This window comes from Haemaphysalis longicornis, unplaced genomic scaffold (genome assembly GCF_048455015.1).
Source record: "Haemaphysalis longicornis isolate Haplotype H1 unplaced genomic scaffold, Haemaphysalis longicornis Haplotype H1 scaffold_8, whole genome shotgun sequence".
NCBI classification, from domain to species: Eukaryota; Metazoa; Arthropoda; class Arachnida; order Ixodida; family Ixodidae; genus Haemaphysalis; species Haemaphysalis longicornis.
In genome coordinates, this window is record NW_027526445.1 from 116304899 (window position 1) to 116326707 (window position 21809).

Here is a 21809-nt window from a genome sequence, read left to right on the forward strand (position 1 = left end):
TCCGTAGGCCGCCAGAGGGCGGAGGTTTCGAAACCAGCTTCGGCCGATGCGCGTTGGCTCTTCACCATTTCTCGACCTTCGAGTCTCAAGGATTACAACTCCGGGCTAGAACCGCGAACAGATGTTGCCAAGTGGCTTTTTCAGCGTTGTTGGCAGCTAGCCCTTTATCTCAGCATCGCGCCTTCGTCGACTCCTGTCCTGGCCTGAGCGATACATCAGCACAAGTAAGCGTGACCGCTGGCGTAGACCTTGCCTGCTCGCATGTAAACGAGGTGCCACAACGGTGTTTAATTTACGAGGAATGCCTGCCGATTTCGTTCTGATTTCAAAAGCAGTTGTGTTATCAGGATAAGGCTCCCCGAATGGTCAATCCGGAAGCGATCTAGTGCAATTGTAAACAGTTAAAATGCACGCTTCGCGGCTGCTGTTGGGCTCGTAGGCTGTTTTTCTCGTTTTTCCCACCTCGCAGCACCGATTTTGTTATCATCGCAGCGCCGGGCGAGCCACGATGTCCTTCCCGAACAAGGAGCAGCGTCAGAAGTGTTGGGACTCCAGAGATCGCTACTGGGAATGCCTTGATCGCAACTCCGAGGATGCGAGTCGATGTACAGAAACGAGGTCCCTGTACGAGTCGATGTGCCCCAGTCAGTGGGTAAGCGGAACGCAGTTGACATACATCTTTTGTGTGTGTGTGTGTGTGTGTGGTGGTTCGTCACATTTGTGTCACATGCCGAACTTAGCAGGTCACCAGGGGCTCTGAAAGTGGCGCCAAAAACGCTTTCGTGCCACGTGTTGTACACATTGGCGCACAGCATACTAACCTGCCGGCTGAATCCTCGAAAGTTGCTTAATCATGCGCAGTGCACTCTACTTGTTGTCTTTAGCACCCATTGCCTAAGTGCCAAATTTAATGAAGACCAGCCCCAGTCGTTGGGGGAGTACATTAGAACACTTTTTTCCTCCTTTGAGTGAAGTGACCAGACGTCCCGTCATAGGTGGGACATGTCCCGGTTTTGCAGCTGTGGTCCCGCTGTCCCGTCATCCTACTTGTGGGACGGTGTTTTGTCCCTCCTTTGACCAAAAGTATGCAATGTGTGTATCAAGCCCTATGTCATGGCTAAAAGCTGGAGGAATGGAAGAGCAAAAAATAAAGAAAACGTTTGAGGCTGTGTTTCTTGCTTAGTTCCGATGTCAGCTGTTTTCTTGAGGTTGCAGTGTACCAACAAGCCATTCACCACACTCTTTTGCGTTTGAGGAATGGTGGGTGGATGCGCTTCAGGACTTCGAAACAAATGACGTGCCTTGCAACCATATCAACTCAATCGTCTACTGCGCCGTATGCTTGCCAGTCACAAACACACCAGTGGTGGAAAGGGTGTTTTTCTTGATTTATAAGATGTTGACTGTAGAGAAGACGCGGCTTTATTTGACCATACTCAAATCAATGCTCAGGGTGTCTACCTACCTGGAAAACTAGGAAAACCTGGAATTCTTAGGGATTTTGAATAGTCTGAAAAAACTCAGGGAAAACTCATTGAATTTCTGCTTGTATCCGGGAAAATTAGCTGTATTTTATAAAGGGAGCGAAATTCACAGTATTGCTGGCTCAAGTAACAGCAAGTCAAAAGTGGACAGCTCTCCGGAGCCATTGCTGATGGCGCAGCTGAAGTTTATGGTTCCAGGGAGAACTAGCTTCATACAGCTTGCAGTCACCCTCCCCACCTCCTGACCCCTTGTGTTCTGGCATGCTTCCCAGACTCACGAAAGGCGGAAGAAAACGTTGCGCGCCGCGATAGCTTGTTGGGGCAGCGTAGGAGAGTCTACAGGGTACAGGGGCAGGGGCAGTAGTAGCTTTCAGTCCTATGCTGGAACACCTGGCACCATCTACTGTGGTTTCTAGTTAGTTGGCGCACGTTGCGAATCTTTTAGTTGTGAATCTGGCGTAATAATAAAAACACATTTCGCTTAATTTTCAACTTTAAAAGTTCGCAGCTGTGTTCAAAATACGTCTATAGACATTGTACCCCGTTTCAAGAGTTACTTTTAAATGCAAGCTGGCACTGTATTTCGCTGCGTAGAAAGAGAGAACATGTTTTGGCTCCGTAGCTTTCGCAGCACACCAAATGAACTTTACGTGGAGTCGCCATAGCGGGGTGTAGTTGAGGTGTTTCTGATTTCCAATTTGAATCACAAATAAATGCTTCCCGCTCATCCTGCGCAGTGCTTTGATGCTAGCAGTATGGCGGCATGCAAGGGCACCTAACGTGACCGTGTTTAACTCGAGAGGATGAGGGGCCCCTCATCCAAACCAAAATAAACTCTTTGAAGCAGTAACATACAGCACTGAGGCATTGAGCTCGAGCTGAAGACATGGCAGTACAGTTTTACCATTTTTTTTTTTGGCATTTCATTCACCGTAAATTTTACTACCACTCCGGTATGTTTTCTGTTTGAATGAGATAAAAGTAAGGATAAAAGTTAGCATTCAAACTTTATTATGTCGTATTTTATTTTATAAGGTGCTTTTTAGAGGGTGACAGCAACTGGTGAAGTGGCGTCAGCCCGTGTTGACGTAAAACAGAGTTCTCTGTCACTCGGGGACTTTTAAAATGTCAACTTGGTAGACACCCTGAATGCTGTTGTATATAAGGTGAATTTGCACATGCATGGGAGCGGTACTACAGACATGTATGAAAAAATGAACTGTTTAGTGCAATGATGAGTCCAAGGCCGTATGGTGAGATGTAGTAATACAAACTGCAATTTGTCCCATACGCAATGTGCTACATCCCCCCCCCCCCCCTTCCCTTCCCCATCTTGCAATATGGTCACTTTAGCTTTAAAGGGACCCCGAAAAGCTTTGTGACGGTGGCAATCAAATGCATTCAGGTGGTAGAACACATAATGGGGGATTTTTGAGCCAAGTGTGAGCCCCATACGTTGCACGGATAATTTGTAAACAATTTTTGAAGATTGCCTTTTTCAGCCAATGAGCGCGACGCCGCAGCGAGCCGACTGTGGCTGATGCAACGGCGAAGGCGCCCCCTGATTCGCCCAATCGCCGGCGAGGTCGGCCGCCGGCGGCGTCACTGCCATTGGCTTCCGGCTGCTCTTCCTCGATCCTTCCTGCGCGATCCCGAGGCAAAGGCGGCAAAGGAGGGTCCGCAGCGATTGACGCGTGCCTAGGCACAGGAATGTAGCTAGCGCAGAACGGAAGTCGAGTGTCGCGATGTCACATGGCAATTCCCAGTGTTTCCAGCTGCTTTGAAGGGAGCAGAGAGGGAGGAGGAGTCGATCGGCAAGTGGGGAGAGGTGCATTTAATTGCTTCTGGCGCAGCTAATACTGAATGTAGATCAATAATTCCAACGGCATTGCATCGCTATATTGGTGCTGCGCGACAATACAGGCCTTTTGTAACTTTTACAGAAGGCTTTTCTGGGTCCCTTTAAGTGAAGCAGTTGTGCGAACAAAACGGTGCGGTGGCACCTGAGATAGATGTCCTTAATGAGCAGGAATGGCTTATCGAGTCTGTTTCTCTTCCCCATTTTCCAGGTGAAGCACTTCAACCGCAAGAGGGAATACCTTCAGTTCAAGGACAAGATAGAGAACGAGGGGTACGATCCGATAGAGGAAGCTAAATCCAGAGCAAAGAGCTGAGGCACACAAGTCATTGCAGCCTCACTGTAGTCCCTACATTTGTGATCGAGTGCCAATCCTGTGGCTCCGAGCCAGTCATGGCCTCCTCATGTCATCACGTGTGTCACGGCTTCCCTGGTGGCTTCAAGTCACTCACGCAAAATGAGAAGGGGGCATTGGGAAAGCTTAGATCGACTAGCAAAGACTGTTCACCCTCCTAAGTCACACCTTCAGCTAAAACTACAATGAACGGCAGCATTGTGTTTTGTTTCCAACTCTGCGTAGTGTTCGTCGCAACATTGCAGTGTAGTGGCATGGGCATTTGGCATTTGTAGATGTTCGCATGCCTGTAGCTGTTTGTCTGGCCGAGACATGCGTTGTTGCTTGTGTTGCAATAAAGCATTTGTATGGAACCCGTTTGTTTGCTCAGCTATTACCATTAATCTCTGCAAGGTTTGAGTATAGCTTGCAGCAGCTGATCTGTTTTCCCCATTAATACACGTGTAATCAGATTATCAGAGTGGACTTTTGTGCGAGACCGCCGATACTGGTACTTCAAATCGCCGTTTGAAAGGTTTTGTTTTGGGTGCGGTAAAGCATTGCATTGTAATTGCAATAGCTGCTTACAAAATGTGACAATGGTGGCTCAACTTAAACGGATTTAGTGGTTATGGGTCCTGTCAAATCGATTGCTTTCTTGGGAGTAGGAGGAACAGGACATGTAAATGAAAGGTAAAAGGAACCACGGCATTTTATGTAGACGTGAATGGTGCCCCCTTCTTAATTAAGCCTGTGCTGGTAGTATATTGCATGCCACCCAGTCGAGCACGCACAAGCTGTGATGTGCCTCATCATATGTGTTGCTTGTCTGTGTGCATACTGGACAGCCCAGTTCACTAACAAAGTGACTCTCTAATTTTCACCCGTGCCCTGTGCTATATTTCCTGAAAACTTTGGACAGGAAGGTCAAATTTGTGCTGGTGTAGGCAGGCTTGGATGGCAGTGTACAGTACAGCCAAAAGTACAAAATTTTTTTTCATGGCAGGCATCCTTTAGAAAAAATTTGCTGGGTTAACTCTTTTGAAATGATCAGCGAGGGCAGAGAATGCAGCAATGATTTTTACACACAGAGGACGCAGACATGGGTTGTGCGTGTCACAGGAGCACCTTTCTCGTATTTTGTGCAAAGATCCCGCTGAGCTGAGAACAGGACTGAAGCGCTTGCGTGCAGTTACGTGCTTTGCGATTCAGTACTGAAGTGCGCGCAGGCATTTCAATCGTCGAAACCACAGCAATGCTCTTTGGACTCGGAATCATAAGTAAGGCCATGGTAACATGCCTCAGCTCGTCGCAGTTCTTTGGTGCTGAAATAGCATACTTTATCACTGCCTTTGTTGAATTTTGGGGAAAAAAAAGCATTTTCTTTAAATGGGGGAGGGGGCCATACAAGTGGGAGCACTTGTGCAGTATTTTGTGGTACATATGTACAGTCGTGGGTGGAAGTTTAGGGACCATGAAAATGGCGATTTTAGGTTATTTCTCTTTCAGTAGAAGCACACAAATTATGCATGTGAGATGTGTAATTACGGAAGTACAGTGAAACCTCGTTACAAGCGACACTTGGTTGTAAGAGACATTTGGATGAAGACAGTTTGGTCGGTTTTCCCGTGTTCCCCATGTCAGCATTGCTGCTTTCGAGAGACCTCGGTTACAAGAGACACGTTTCCCGGGTCCCCTGAGCGTCTCTTGTGACGGGGCTTTACTATACCGCAAAAATACTGCGCTATATACCCCAGGCTACTGTGTGGCAGAGAAATAACCCAAAATTGCCACTTTTACAATCCCTAAACTTTGGCTCTTGACTGTAGATGCACGCACAGAGGTGCCTAGTCTTTCTCAGTGTGGATACAGTTTCAACGCAAAAGGCTTCTCCGCCGTCATGTTAACAGAGAAGAACATGGTCTGTGCCTAATTTCAGCTGAGTTTATCAAACTCCTTCTGGGGTTTCCTGCGTGTCTAGCCTATGGGGGCAGTTTACGCGACTCCTCCCCTAACCTTGGGAGCAGAATTACGTGCCAATGTCCTTCGCGCCAACGTTCTTCCCCTACCGACACCATCGCTGTACTGCTTCCAGTACTTCGCGGACATTTTGGTGTGGATGTAGAGCCTCGTTGATTTCCCGCAATTATGTCGCAACAATAGCTCTAGCTCCCCCAAAGGCGGGGAAGGAGTTGTTGTTCCTCCAGCAACCCTGCTTCAAGTTTTACCTCTGCCAAACCATTAGGGGCACCGAGACATGGTGGGGAGACTGCAAGTAAAACCTTGCGCTCGGCAAAGTGTAATGTTGGGCGGTCGATCCAGTGCAAAGGCGAACAGAGACAAAAAGATAAGAAAAATGCCTGTGCAGCCGTCTTTCTAGCCTTTGTTTGCTTTGTACCGTATCCACTTGCCCGTGGTCCAGGTGCGGGAAGCCAACAAAGAAGTCTAGCCTCGCACCAGGGTTCCTCGTGGCGTTGTACGAAGTTGCTGCTTTGCTGTACATACCGGAGTGTGGAGAAAGATTTCATTACAGTGTGGCGAAGTTCTCGTTTCTCTAAAAAACAGTGCGGAAGTTTCATTACAGAAAATGTGTATGTAGGTACAGGTGCCGTCGTAAGTAATTGGAGCAAGGATTTTGTGAATATCACAAAATGTCTTACTGGCTTAATGTCAGCTGTTACCAGCTTACAGGAAAGTTTTTGTTAGGTAGGACTCCTTTAAATGCACAGCAATGCAGCCAGGCAGTTCCCAGAAGAAGGAGAAATTCCTGCAAATTTGCGAGAATGTGCTCCAATTACTTTTGACGGCACCTGTACATGCATAGCCCTTGCCAGCTGCTCCTACAGGGGGATGAATTGTGCGTGTGTTCAGATAGTCGTTTACACATTGAAAATATATGGCCTACGGTACTGCCTACGGTACTGCCTACGGTACTGCTTGGGGCAGTTCGGGTGTTTTTCCCCGCAGATTACCGCCGATCAGTGTGCAAACAGGTCAATGCTGATAGTGAAGGTGTTGTGCCCTCTACTAGCGAGTGGTGTTCTCGACAGCGCACTAATGTGAACGGCAAGCCAGCATTTTGCCGATTGGAACAAAGCAAGGAAACCTTCAACTTTGCTACAACTGAGTGACACCAGGAGCGAGAATTTTTTCACAAGCACTTCTCCAGCGATGCTAGCGAGACCAACAAAAATGTTTTAGTTCATTATATCCGATAATTTATTGTATCCAATTATAACCTCTTATTAAGAACTGTGCAGTTTACGCTTGTCGAGGTGCACTTCAAAAGATACTCTCTATACGGCAATGTGCATGTCGCAACGAAAGGCCACCGAAGCTTGCCAAGTGTTTGCGACTTTCAGTAACACTTTAGTGGTGCCCACAAAATGGCGGTCACTTTGTAGCTGTAGAAACAACGCCACTATGTGACGAGCGTCGGTACGATAAATAGTACCATTTCCTCCTCGCATTGCTCTTAGTCTTTTTGGTGTTATGACCTCGTGCAAGCTGTCAACCTTCCACATGGTTATTAGACTCTTGTTCTGCGAGCCCTTTGCTTTGCGAAACTCATAACAACCACCGAAGTGACCAAACACGCATTACAGCCCCTTAGAACTTCTTGTACACAAAGCATACCACTTACCTTTTTGTCTCCACACTGTGGGGTTTGAACTCCACATTGTGGGGTTTAACGCGCCGATGCTTCACAGGCGATGAGGCGTGCCGTAGTGGGGATCTCTGGATTAATTTTGACCAGCTGGGGTTCTTTAATGTGCACCGAAATCTCAAAACACGGGCATTTTTGCTTTTCGCCTCTATCTGCAGAATAGCGGCCGCCACGGCCGGGAATCGAACCTACGTCCTCATGCAATTGAAGTAAAGTACCGAGCGCTAAACATGGAAAGGTGCATGTTTCATAGGTATAGACGCATTGACAATGGTCGTTACAGGAAGCAAACTGCTGTTGACACTGTGGCGTCTCTTCTAGGAGAGCTGCTGGAAAGCCGGCGACCGTTTTCATAGATGCCAGCAACCCCCACGGCAGGTTCAAGGCCATGACCTGAGACGGGACGCGTGTGGCCACTGTAGATTTTAAAGTGCCCAGACCACTGCTCCGAGGCTAAAGGGTCACAGGAGAGCAAGAATCTGGCACAATAAAGGCATATTTTTTGTACTCTTCCCATTCCTTAGGGTGGACAGAGACCTACATTAAAAATTTGCCCAAGAAACTCTACTAAGGAGCACTGATATGCGATTCGCTTCTGTGACAGCTGTTTGCAAGGATGATTGAGGAGCTAAGATTGTGACAAGAGAATGTTTCTATAAGGTACCTGTAGCAAAGACACTGCCTACATCACTTACAGGTACTGATTTTTGCGCACAAGATTTGACGGAACAAAAAAGGCATGATGGCCATTTGCACTTTGCTAGTCTTTCCTTCTTACCATTTATTTCCCCACAAAGCATAAAGGCTATCAGATGCGAGTGACATTGAAAAAAGGTGATTCGATGAACATAAAAAGGTTGGCTGCTTGGATAACGTCCAACAGTGAACAATGACGAGATCCTTGCGTCGACAATAATACATAGGAGGACATGTGGTCCGAAAGGAGACCCGTTGCTGCAAGATGCCTTATTCTCGTGGGATACGAAGCAAAACAGCACCAAGGTAAGGTTTCGATTACCATATGTTTCTTCATACTACTTGCAATATCCGAATGCTCCTATCTCGCTTTCGTTTATGTCGTCCATATCACCTCTGTAATCAGCCAGCATAGTCTCATGAAATCGTGATTCCGTAGGGGCACTATGTCACCCAGGGTAAAAGTTGCCATATCTTGACAATTCTGGCCGAGCATGTTAACTTGAAGGCGACGAAAGTGATAATTTTTTTGTGGTAGCTTGCACACTTACACAGCTCAACTTCTGCCTAATGTTTCTTTTGTCTACTGACTGTTCACATGTCGACAAGGGAGGCTTGGGCCAATCTACAGCATTGACAAAGATGACAGAGTCAGATGCTTGACTAACCATGCTGCGAATAAGAATAATACTGACAGTGGCAATTACGATGGGTTCACATTTACCACTTATGCAGTAAAAGTGAATGAAAGCTGCATCATCGAGAACAAGTTGTTTTGCAGAGCTACACGGCCAGAAATGACAGCATTCTTGTAACCTTTCTCTCCGCGGTGCAACTTCAAACTGGAATTTGGCACTGGGCTCGGCCGCATATCTTCTTATCAAGGAGCCTCTAATAAATGGCAGACATGCCTTTAGGATAAGGAACATCACAGGTAGGAAAACACACCCCAGCGGTGCACCACGCTTTCACGATGTTCTAGCTTATTAAGCACTACCGTTTTTTCATACAGCATATTTGTAAGCCAGGCATATCTGATCAATACAAATCAATTAGTGTTCCCCCCTTCAATGCCCTTTTAAACTGGTTCTCAAAAGGGAACCCACTAAGGCATTCGGGAATCCACGAAGCTCACACACACACACACACTTTCCTTCCCTAATGTTCAATTAAAAAGCTGATTTTGCCACAAAGCCCACACAGTGCACAGCGAGTGCTACTAAACTAGCTTTCCGGCACAAAACCTCCTTTCAGTAAAGCAATCAATCTCTTTACCCTAAGTGGCCACTGAGACATTTATAATTGAGTTACTGCAATACACAAGTTATAACAACCACATTTAATAAGCACAACCCCTTTTCATCACACAACCTGTAGATGCAACCACGAAACACGTTAGGATTAACTGAAAATGAAACCATAAGGTCAAAAGCAAGACAGCAGCAGCTTTGAGCCTTTGACAGTAAATGACACTCCTGCAAATAAAGAACAGTGCGTTTCTTTAATCTTTTTTTATTGCACGTCGAACCACACGTACAGGACTGTCATGGCTTTCTCCAAAAAAGCACTTGTTAACTCTCTTGTCACTTTGAGTGTGTGTGTTTTTTTTCCTCTCGACCACAGCACAATAACGGCAAAGTTAAATTACAAACCGCAAAGTTGGCCGACAGGCCGGTGGGAAGGCGGACGTGCTGTGAACACCTGTATACTATGTACAAGCTTCAATTCACGCCTTTTCTGTGCTTTTCCTCCCCGCTCCAAACCCCGGGAGAGCAGCGCTTCAAAAAACACAAGCCCAATCTTCTCCACCAAACAGTCACAGTGCCAGAGAGAATAAATACTACGTCTCGCTGCCAAAAACAGCCTTGGTGGGTCTCCAGTGCAGTCCAAAAGTGCGACGTAAAAATAAACGTGGAATTTTAGAACTTCCTGGCACTTTCAATACCAGAGCAGCATTGCAAAAAAGACAGCAGTGCATTGATCCAAGACTGCCAAGTACTGTGCCAGCCCTGGACCTAGGATACGCAAAAATTTTTACCCGAAATGCCACCTCCACTTTTTCGTTTAATCCGTAATTAGGGAAACGTAAGTCTTCCTTGTCTAGAATAACGGGGCAGTAATTCATGTGCCTTGCTGCTGCCAACACCGAGCTAGTTGTACTCGCATGCCAAGCGATGCCTCTAACAACACAAAACCAGTGAGGACACTCATTAGCTTTTAGTTTCCCAATCTCAAAAGGCCACCGCTGATAAGAAAGACGTGCATATTGTGCTGGCGGTTGCCGACCCCCTCCGTGAAAAAACATGCACCAAACCTTCCTCGAGCCAAAACACGTTTGCGTGCCGATTTCAAACAGTGGCGAGACACGCTGGAAGCTATATGTACACGCACGGCTAAAAAGAGCACCTTGATGCGCCACGTCCCAGCGAGCGGCAGGCAGTCGGGCGAAACTGCTTCGATGGCGCGTAGACAAAAAACCGCGTTTCCGCGCACCTCACCGAGCTCCCTTGTCAAACAGATTCGCTATGACACACCGAGAAACGGGACCGACAATGCCGAAACCGCTTTAGTACACTTCCGAGACAGTTCGGATGCAATGGACAAGGAAACAGAGAAACGCTCGGAACAGTGACTGTGAAAGTCGCATTTACACTATGTACAGGGACGCTGTGGCAACTGAGACCACTGACGACTTATGCACACCAAACGGATTGTGACGTGACGTTTGTTAAGTACAGTGACCGAGTGGGGGGCAAGGGGACGAGTGGCGACAGTCGTGCAGTTCTGCCGCATTGTCACTGTGCTATCCCACGTAAAAATTTACAACATTTCCGCGTCTTGTAATGATGGCCACACTGCCGATCCACCGCTGAGGCAGAATCGGCGAAAAACGTCGGCAAGTCTGTGTGCTGGCAACACTTGCGTTTGTGTGAGTGTGTGTGTGTGCGCGCGAGTGCTAGATTGGCCCCTGTCTCGTCTTGAGTAGTTATGCGCGCACAAGATGTGCGTCACAAGAAACCGTGCGGATAAATGATGCCCCAAATATGTGCAGTTATTTACAGGTAGTCCAGACGTCAAACAGGCCAGCCACGATGCCGCGAGGGAGACGGTGTGCTCTAAAGAGTGCTTTCGAAACCGTGTGACCCACACGATCACCACCCACAACACACGCGTCAAACAGACAGTGCTACATCCAACTTTGGCTACTTCTTAATGATTGCAAATTGCACTTCAATCTACGGCAGTTTACGCAAAAACTGCCAACAAAAGTTCGCTCAACCAAGCTACAAACAGTGATCGCGATAAAATTGTTGTGCCTTCATCTATTTTTGACAAGCGCATGGTGTACGTTTGACCAAAGGAAAATTTAAGCTCCACTGTACTACGTATTACAATGCAAATTCATTCCTCAGGTGAATTATACCAGGCCCGTACAGAACAGTAGTGAATAAAATCTCGCCCTAAACAGTGCGCCACACCAACACAGCAGTACTTGGTTAACACATTCACTGAACTTAGACAGGCCAAACAGGGAACCACGTAGTGGATTTCACACATTATGGGCTCATACACACCACACAGGCTGTGACAAACAACAGTGGTCATCTTTCAATGGCTCTACCATGATTCATTACTCCACAGTGCTTGTTGAACATACGGTGTTCGGCAGGTGGTCACCCCTGCCAATTCTAGAGTACAGGGTAATAAATTAAGGGCACAGGGTAAGACCGATACTTCCCATGCATTTCTGGCCATTTTGCGGTACATTTTTCTCGGCATCTACTAAAGGTATCTACATAATGCAGACATCATTTTCTTTCAAATTTTATGCTCTTTGCACTCTACCAGAAATATCCACATGCTAAAATTACAATCTTTATTCATTTTTTTCCATCAGTACCTAAATTTTGGCTTAATTTGCATCTTGAAATTTCTGAAACAAAAAAAAAAACGTTACGTGCATATTTTCAATTTTTGCACAGTAGATGCGGGAATTTATGTAGATGACAGGAAAAAGAATGGTAACAGGAAACAATGGTACCTATGTAATAAAAAGAGTCTTTTGAGATAATGGAGTTTAAAGTAAGAAAAGAGGTGAAAAACAATACTTTTTTGCCACAAACACGACTCGGCTCATTTACATAGTAAATACCAGCTTCTTAATCACCGTCAGTCATTTTTCACTTTTCAGCCCGTCGTCTGTCCTCCTTGCCTATTTTTTGAGCTGCCTTTGAGCCCTGTTTGTACAGTAGCCTTGTTTGCATGGTCAAACTCTTTTAGCCACTGGATGGTGGTGTTGTGCCCAGGGTTCAATCCGAATTTTTTCGAAATGCTAGCTCGCGCAATGCCACCATCACTGAATGAAGGAACAGCATCCAACGCTGCAATCTTGAGAGTGTGAAGCCAAACAGACATTTTTTTGGCGTGTGGCTCGCAGGCACAAATGTGGAAAAAACGTGCACAGCATTCTTGGATTGCCTTAGCTGAAAAATCAGCTATGCAATGGTTGCCAAACAATTTCTTAACACAGCTGGTTTCAGACTAGCCTTTTGATCTGAAGGTGGGAGTTTTTTTTTTATGGAAAAAAATGACAATAAACACGAAGCACATTCTCAAATGGGGCGTCGTCACTTACTGCTTGCCTATGGAAAAACTGTTTTTGAGCCAAAAAAAACTGTTTTTAAACCAACTGTTTTTAAAAAAGTCATTTTTTAAATTTTGCCTTTCCCTGTGCCCTTAAAGGAGCAATAGAAAACTGTTAGCAAATGTGTGCTCGTCAACGTAGCACAGATGACAACTGACTTTTCGGACCTTATGGGGATGATAAAGCCCCATGAATAATAATCAACCAGTCTGAAAAATCGAATATGAAAAAACACTGATTTGTTATCGTACAGTTTCAACAAGAAAACGTTCAAATAACCCAGCAGTGCGAAAAACCGATTCGCGCCTGAACTTCACGGCTGCCTCTTTCCAGAAAAGCGTCACAGAACATGGGCATGCATTTCTATCAGCTGCATCCCATAACGTTAAAACACTCTCGTATAGCTGACGAAGTAAAGGGGGAAAAAGACAAAAATAAGAGCACTGTAAAAGTGCAGACAGGGCTTTTCGTAGCCAACAAAAATGGCCAAGCCGAGACAAGTACAGACAGAAATTTGTAAGTGCATAGAAAGAAGGTAGTACTATTCACAAGCTCCCCATACCTAGTCAATCATTTCGCAGTCGTGCCCGTTTCCTTTCACTGTCACTGACAAAGCGGCACACGCGACCAAGAAAACGTCAACAAAAACATGCAGTCTACACAAACATTCTGCGTATTATAAGCACAAGCAGCAAACAATGGCCAAAACAACAGGTCACCTGCGCCTTTGTAAAAACACTTAATAGCAATAATAATCGTCATAGTAATCGTCGTAACGCGAGAGCGGCCGGTCGAAGGAAGCTGAAGCCACTGGGAGGCCCGCAAAAGGAGAAGAATAAAAAGCAGCCTCCAGCGATCCCCGTCAGTTGGACGTCGGTGTGGAACTCTGGCTCAGTGAAGGTGGAATGACGTGTTGCTCTGGAAGGGGAGAAAAAAAAGGGGGAGAGTGAGAGGTGCAGATGACGGGGGAACTACGCTAGCACGAGCGCAGTATGAGGGGATAGTGCATGCATTTCCGAGTAAGTAGTAGTGAGAGATTAAACAGCACAGGCAGTGAAAGGTACGCAAGATTGCACTGCCATCAAAGTGACTGAGTGTCACGTTCAGAAAGAAAAAAAAAATTGCGAAAAAAGATGGTTGAAACACGAAGCTTCGTCCGGTACAAATGCAAAGTCCACAATACAATCAGCCAAAGTCCAAACATACGACAACACTGAACTAACCGAATGTGGTGTTAGCCTTTTTGTATCTATATTAGCTTGTGATTTGGCCATTTGAACCTGCTGGTATGGTTAGCTCAGCCTTGCTACTGATCTGGGCTTCCCATTGGTTAAGAGTGTGGTAAGGTCTGTGTGGTCTGTGTGCCTGTTAGTGAATGCTTTTATCATCGTCATTGCACAATTAACCGTATGACGCTAAACTGCATTCGCCTATCACCATGGAACTGTTACGCATGTAAAGGCATCCCATTGTGTATGTGGTGCACAATTGCTGTGCCCTTTGTGGAAACACAATGTGTAAAGTTGGCTTCACGTGCAGTGCGTTTTTTCCGAAACCGCCACAAGTGAGACATACAAGGCTTCGCTTAAAAAAAACTAATGGGGCACATTTGTGGCATTACTTTTCGAAAAGTGAACAGCTTTGTGGGCAAACTGAGTTTTCTGAAATTAAACTACCTGGCGAACAGTGGCTTTAGGCATGTCGTTAGTCCACATCATTCACATTCGAATATTTTTTAACTGGTTTGGCTAAGATGCTGTTTGGCCTTCTCATTCCTTCGTTCCTTCTCATGCTTCCTGCTTCATTCCCCCCTCCACTATTATTGATACTGCTCATGTGAACTCCTGTATAGTCATAATGAAAAATGTAACATCACAGTTTGGTTTTGCACCTCCTCTCTCACTCTCATCTTTTTTTTTTTTTCCCCTTTCTTTGCGATTTGTACAAGTGGAACAGAATACAGTAAACGTATCATATACTAACTAATTAAATTGACAAAAATACTCTGCAGAATTGCAGTAAACCGCTGAAGTAACTCCACAACAGTGAGTGTTCTTTCGCCTGCCTCTCAGAACCTACCAGGACACTTATTTCAAGGCTTGCTGCGTTAACCTCCAGAAACCTGTGTTGAGGCCTGTGCGGATCATTCGTGGTGACCTGCAGCGCTGCTTTCTTTGAAGCCGCCAAGATTCGCCAAGCATACAGTGTCAAATGAAAAATACGAAGGAAGTCTGGCTCTCTGTAAAGCCTGCCACACCACACGCATGTGATCACGGCAGGAAAGTGTTTGTGGGAATTTCAGGGGCCAGTACCCACTTTCGGAAGCAAATGTGCCGTAATGCTGGCAATGAACAACACACGGCAGCAGACACGAGCTCCATACAAACTCAGTACTGACAGCTTTTGCTGTAATGTGTATTCATCCCATTACAAAACCACAAAGAAATGTGAAAAGTTGCAGGTAATTACATTGCAACAAGTACACAGTGTTGCCACCCTATCTCTCCTTTCATACCAACGGTGAGAACGATGAATATCAGCAAACATCATGACGGCTGCTAGCAATTTAAGACAGAAGCTAGCCGCATTCTGTGAGCCCTGCTTTTGACGCACTTCCCCATCACTACCATCAGCAACAGTCATTGCTACTGAATAAAAACAAAAGGTGATCATGCATGGGCGGCTCAAGCACCAGTGCTAAACAGAAAATATTCAATTCGGAGCACCTTTCGTCTCTCAGTGAGCCAACCCTAACCCTGTCTCTCCAACCCCGTTGTTCATTTTTACATCGGTCACTTTGCACATAACGCAGATTCGTAACTAATAACGTCCGCTTCCGCTTTTGCAGTATATCTGCTCGCATGTGAACGCCCTCGAAATAAATGCGCCTTGTGTAATGGTCGTGGTCATCACAACTTTTGCATGATGAACGCTTTTTTTTTTTATAAGAAAAAATACAGCTAAAAATGCTTCAGCACCTGCCGCTGCTTGTCACCAGTTTTCACCTTCCCTGCTTCAATGCGCAAAGAGGAGTCTTACCTCCAATCCAGGAAAACAAGCTGGCAATGGGAATAGCACAGCACTTCTCAAGGGAAACCATAGCAAGGGAGAAAAACTGGGCTTGCACAGGCAATGCCCCAATTTTAGCGGGAAAATAGGATGATCAGCTTCACCTTAGGTATGTTTTGTTTGCCATTTTGGATTGCCTTAGTAGGGGTGTGCGAATACTCAAATATTTGAATACAAATTGAATATAGTACCCCCGTGAATCATTCGATTCGGGAATCGAATATCCACTATTCTATTTTTCGAATAGGCGAGTGGAGTTTCCGAACATTTCCTGGCTTTGCGAAAGCAAGAAATGTCGGCACACACTAACGCGTTGCTGCTACACCGTCTGCTCGGCAAGTTTCATCCAAATTGCGCTTTCGGCAAGCGCGCTTCGTGGAGGCTGTCAATTTTATCCGGCTGCACGGTGTAATCTGCAATTCCTTCGATAAGATCTTTTTTTAGAGTCGTCACCGTCGACTCTGGCCGCCATTTTGAATTCTGCGACCAGATCTTTGAATGTTAGGGCAGCTTCCGGTAAAGACCGCCACCACTTTGACAGCGTTTCCATTATTTTAAAATCAAAAGTGGTTCTGGCTGTTTCTAATGGAGTTGGTGTATGGTTACTGCGTGTGTACTTGTTTTAACACGGAGGTGCTTCATGCCGGGGTACACAAATGGAAATGACATCACCAGAAAAAGTTCCCTTGACGCAGCGGCGCTAGGATTCGAGCCCAATATCAGTCCCACAACGGGAGGTGTGATACGCTCCGCCAACTGGGCCATGAAGTCAGACCTGCATGGCTGTACGAACGCGCCTTATGTCCTTCCCTCTAACACCTTCATTGGGGTGGTGCTGCTGTCTAGGAGAGGTGAAGCGAAGTAGTGCGTCATGACGCTAATGAGCGTCGATAGTTGACACCTCAATAGGGCAGCATGTGGCAGCGGGAGCTGCTGTGTTTATGTGTCCGCTGAACTCTGCGAACCGAGCTATGAACTTTGCCTCTCTCGTTCCACAAGCTGAGCTCGTCACAACGCAAGCGTCTGGCAAACATGCCACCTGCCAGCAGGTCGTCGCTTGCCAAGCACACCCACAAGACTGCTGCCGAACCGCAAATCATGCTCCTTTCGCTGCAGCGGACCGTGACTTCACCAAACGCTTCGCTGACAACCCGTTCAGTTTTGTTCGCACTGTTAGCGAGCGCCTGGGTTTCAATCAGATTTACGCAGTGCTCAAGAGCGGGTAATCCCATGTCTAATGTTGATACGTCTAGCAGTGCCATACTGATGAAGTATAAATAGTGATGTGGGAACTCATATCGATGCACAATAAACATTCAAATGCTCCTGCGAAAGCACCTTTCACTTTCGTGTTTTAATGATTTCTTGAAAGAAGGATCAACCACATTTTTTTAGACCACAGTGGATTGGATAGCGCAGGCTTGTGCACGGCGACTTCAGTGCGAGCGTTCCTTCCGCTACGCATTATTCCCACTTCACGCTGCCTATGTGCTTACAAAGTGCCTTATCGTGGTCCATTATTGTGGCTGTGCCATGTTTTCGCGTCCTATTGTTCATGCCTCCAAAGCGCTCACTTCTGAGTAACAAGGCGCTGTATAGTCGTCGCCTATGATTGCAGTACAGCAACTCCAGAACAAGTCTTTTTTTTTTTTTTTTTTTTTTGGATGTGTATCGTGCCTGCTCTAGATTCCTGGAGTACCGCCGATGCGAGTTGAAAGTATGTTCTCCGGATTGAAAAAGAACGTTCATGTCTCCCGAAGATGCAAAGTAGCTTCTGCTTTTCCACAAAAAACCTATACAAAATCGAGGCCTGCAGGAAAAAAAAAAAAAAAGATATTCGGTTCAATATTCGGCTTTTTTTTTTTTCCGAATTCGATTCGAAAGTCACTACTCAGCATTCGCACACCCCTACCGCTTAGACCTTCTTCAAAGAAGCTCCGTATTTTATTTGCACATGGATTTTCTATGGTGACGACAGTTACTGACTTCAGCCCAGGAACTGCCCAAAATAGTTCTCAGCAGGTAAATAAAAGAGACCCCTTTACCAGAGCCAAATAACAAAGCCTTGGCTAAAATGAATATTGAATACTCAAACAAGGAAAACAAATAAAGAAATGAATATCCACACATGTGTATAAAAGTACCATTATGCCCGAAACCTTTACTAGGTGGCGACGGTTAGAGAAGAGAGCGTTTCTCACCTTTTGGAGTAGAAAAAGCTGCAAGAAAGAATCAAACCAACGCGTCAAATTTTATTTCGCACACCAACCCCGAGAAAAAGGAACCGCAAACTGCTCGAGCCACTCGTTCCGAGACAAGGAAGTTACAAAAGTTACAATAGACAGACGAAACATCCATTAAATCCCCCAGCATTACGAAACTTTGACCCAGTTCGTGCTAAATGCCGCATCTAAAATGTGAACTTGCACTTGTTTTCACATTTTGTTCACTATTGGAAGTGTTTGCCACACGTGAACAGTTAAAGGAGAGCTTAATCCTTACCTCTTGGTGCAAAAAAAGCTGCAAGCAACACAGATAAAGCCATTATTCTTTACGCATTTTAAGGTGTCGACCAAATTGCAAGCCACTGCTACAACTTTTGATGCGCAGCGTTAAAATAACCTTGATTTGCTTGATCTTGGTGATTTCACAAACCGAAGCTACAACTGGGCTTTGAGGCGCACTGGAAGGGAGGGCTCAGGATTAATTTGGACAACCTAGGCATCTTTAATGTGCACCAAAACCTCGAGGCACGGCCATTTTCACCTCCATCCGAAAAGTGGCCACCGTGGCCAGAATCGAACCCACATCCTTAGACTAAGCAGCAGCTTGACGCCTTAGCCACTGTGCCGCCACGGCAGGTCAGATAGCCCCGAGTCTATAGGTGAAACATCAATCCACCTGACCAGTACAGTAAAACTTCCTTAATTCATACACTGCGAAGGCAAACTTGTACTATGAACGAAGTGATAGTACAGATTTATGAAGGGACACTGACATGAGTTGCAAGAATTCTTTAATTACCTCACTGGATTGACGCGTAGAATCTGCGAGCTATACTCAGGCTTTTTAAGCCAATTTAGGGACCTTTCTGAGCGGCACATGTGCAATCGAAAATGCCACTTCCTTTGCACTATCCTCCCCACCTACTTGCTGACATTAGTTATGACGACATGACACAAAGGCCAGCGCACGGGGTTACAATACTTGCTAGCATGTGTAACCTGTGGGCGAACAAACCAAAAGTTGAGTCTGAACACGGAACAGGTGAAAAATTACTACCCTTCTCTAGACCTCCGTTAAATAATTCAGAGCACACTGCACAATGGGGACACCAATAAGGCTCCGACAAATCCACTTCGGTGTCCTTTTTCTCCTGTTCAAACAAATGTGAAAACGCTGGCTTTGAAACTCGACTCTCAAATGCTTTCTAATCATAAACTAGCAACTAGGCGAGTATTTTAGTGTACCTTGAAATTATTAGCCCGCCGTAGTGCCATATTTTTCGAACAGTGAACTTAATAAAATTTTACAAAGAAAAAAATAAATAAAAGAAAAGAGAAAGGAAGGAAGGAGGACTTCACTTCTTGCTAACCCTTGAAAGAGTTTACGAAGCCATGTGCAGCAGAACGCCCACCTTTGTAAAGGTTGTACCGCGAGAGAATGGAGCTGGGAGACCCCTGATCGACCCCCTTTAAAGAGGCCATGAAGACAAAATACAAGTTTGTTTTATCAAACAGATTCGGTGTTTTATAGTGCCCCCAGTGCTTGTCAAGCAGCAAATGATGCTTCAATCACTGAGAAATGAAACATTTTAAGCCAAAATTTGAATTATCCCACTAAACCGTGTGTTCCGAGACGTGAGGAAGGACATGTTCAGGGTATGTGTTTGATAATAAAGTTCGCATGTTGACTAAGGCTACTGTAAACAGCGACAGGCGTCCTTTGCTGTCTTTTGTTTACTGTGCGTCTTCATAGGTGGCGCCACAATACCACTCGGAGACCGCTGTCCGCACTTGCTCTCTTTTTGACTGGATTTGTGCTTGGCTTACTTTTGCTACTACGTATTGATAGTAATTGTTCCTGACAAATAAGATCATGTAAGTGGCGATGTATTTATGCCAGTTGGCCAGTTTCGTGTAATGCGCCCAACGGCTGCGCAGCTTCGGCTGGCATAGTGCGCGCTGTATGAACCGGTGTTTCTATGTTTACATGTTCGTAACTTCTATTGTCTACCCCACCATTCTTACTGCTATAAAAAGACTGCGCACTAAACTTAAGTGCAAATACTAGCTCCTTCTGCAAGCTTATAATCCCCGGTAACTTTGCATTGTATTTTGTGAGCCTCGGCCAGCCCCAACGAGCTGCCCATCAAGTGTCACGAGTTCAGTGCAGGAAATGAGCTAGTAAGCTGCACGGCATTCTCTGTTTTCTTCATTGTGTAGCTCATTTTAGTGAAGCTCACATTAAAGGGGCACTGACACAAAAATTTTGCATCTTTTTTTTTTTGTTGCGATAAGTACCTATACTCGGGGACAACTTTCTGCGGCAATGGAGCGAAAGCTACGGAGGGAGGCGGAGGGGGAGGCTAACTGCTCTGTGTTACTGCGCGAAGTAGTTCCCAATAAACTGGTTTCGGTTTCAGTTTCGGCGTGACCGATACGCATTTGATACACTTCATTTATTCGCATAAGCTCCATAGTTGAGTGCGCTGAACCACGATCACCAAGCATGCAGGCATATTGGCGTCTCCTTCCACACGCTTCATTTGTTTGTAAACATAGGCCAACGTTTTGACTGGACACGGCCCGAGCGTCCATGAAGTGGAGAACTCAGACCGACTGTGGACTCTGTATCGTTCAGAAAAGAAGTGAATTTTGTAAGCGCTGCAGTTTTGACTGAATGCACTGATCTGTAAACTCTTCTACTGGGCAGCAGCACCGGCATGTGCGGCGTACTTACCTAGCGCAGTCGCGGTATACCGAAAGAGCAGCATGCACACATGCTTATGCACACGCTCGCTTACGCCGGGAAACTGGCTTACCGAACGGATTGCGAAAACAGCGGAGAGTCCCGGTTGCATCAGTCTCACTTGGGCGTACACTTTGCAAACCACTCGCTTCGTTTGTTTAGACAGCGAAGCTTTACAAACCCTATGCGGAGAATGAAGTGGCGAGCTGCCGAAAGCATTCGACAAGAACGCCGTGTTTTGTTTTGTTTTTTTCGGGAGGGAACCATTGCGACGCCAGCGGCGACAGCCGCAACCAAAAATATCCGAAAATGTAAAAAAATGCTCTCTGTTTCATATACTCTGGCTAGCAATTTAGTAGCATTATCACTGCAAGTCTAAAACTTCAGAACTAAATATTCTTGAATTGCTGAGGTTACCGCCAGCCAATTATTTTTGTTGAACTACTTCCAGGTGCGCAGTGAAAAGGCGTGGTTCGGCTCCATAACCTTGACTGCATTGCCACAGAAAGTTGTCCCCGAGTATAGTGACCTATAACCTGTAGAAACCTCATTTGCTTCAGCGTGCGACGGTTGTTTAATTGGAGGCATTTTAAATGCGGCCAGTCGCAGTTTCGGTTTCAGCGAGTGCCGCGAAACGATGGATTTTGTGGATTTTGTGTGAACAAAGCTGACCACGTGACCGTCGGAGGGATATCACAGAGCAGAGCCGCCGTAGCACTGTTGAATCCGCATCGATGGCAGTTTCTGCGAATGCCCCCACGTACTGATCTCGTGCGGCGCTTAATTAAAAAGTGACCGTGGATGTGACGCAGGCGCTGCGAGTGCAAATGCTACCGCGGCTAAAGAACAACGCGCGACGCTCGAGACAGTGGGTGGCAAGACGCGCGCTGGGAGCAGCCGGCCGGTCTGCCTACAGGTCCGCCTACAGATGTGTTCAGCTTAGCACTGCGGCAGATATTAGAGTGCCGCTCTCGTAAGCAGTGCCGATGACAATTTTTAATGCAACCCGCCATCGCATCATTAACTCCTTTCTCATGTAAGCCACCATGGTCGGGACTTGGGGACAATTTCGTGCAGCGGTAACA

General features: G+C 46.0%; 2 protein-coding genes across 8 annotated transcripts in view; one reads left to right on the forward strand and one right to left on the reverse strand.

Moving 5' to 3' along the window:
- The first annotated feature begins 22 nt into the window (after positions 1-22).
- Positions 23-7855, forward strand: LOC144149510 (cytochrome c oxidase assembly factor 6 homolog). 2 transcript variants are annotated; one of them, XM_077681114.1, is made up of 5 exons: positions 23-224; positions 493-652; positions 3554-3615; positions 7502-7596; positions 7665-7855. In XM_077681114.1, the coding sequence occupies exons 2-4, from the start codon at positions 509-511 to the stop codon at positions 7554-7556; spliced, it is 261 nt and encodes an 86-aa protein (XP_077537240.1). In that variant the 5' UTR covers positions 23-224; positions 493-508; the 3' UTR covers positions 7557-7596; positions 7665-7855. The 2 variants fall into 2 exon arrangements, with proteins under 2 accessions (XP_077537240.1, XP_077537239.1); XM_077681113.1 differs by lacking the exon at positions 7502-7596.
- Positions 7856-9531: 1676 nt separating this feature from the next.
- LOC144149038 (ral GTPase-activating protein subunit alpha-2) overlaps positions 9532-21809 on the reverse strand; it is a 103353-nt gene continuing 91075 nt past the window's right edge. For 5 of the 6 annotated variants that reach the window (XM_077680589.1, XM_077680586.1, XM_077680587.1 and 2 more), the window contains 2 exons: positions 17955-17972; positions 9532-13602 (listed from right to left, as the gene is read on the reverse strand). In XM_077680589.1, coding sequence (XP_077536715.1) covers positions 13547-13602; positions 17955-17972 — 74 coding nt within the window. In that variant the 3' untranslated portion in view covers positions 9532-13546. The remainder of the gene's footprint in view (positions 13603-17954; positions 17973-21809) is intronic. The other variant, XM_077680585.1, reaches the window with a different exon arrangement.

What these genes read in the sequence shown, in the direction of transcription:
- LOC144149510 (XM_077681113.1), top strand. Translation starts at nt 509, where the DNA reads ATGTCCTTCCCGAACAAGGAGCAGCGTCAGAAGTGTTGGGACTCCAGA. An exon ending in CGATGTGCCCCAGTCAGTGG is followed by an intron (nt 653 to 3,553) that starts GTAAGCGGAACG and finishes CCCATTTTCCAG; the next exon opens with GTGAAGCACTTCAACCGCAA. An exon ending in GACAAGATAGAGAACGAGGG is followed by an intron (nt 3,616 to 7,664) that starts GTACGATCCGAT and finishes CGTCTCTTCTAG; the next exon opens with GAGAGCTGCTGGAAAGCCGG.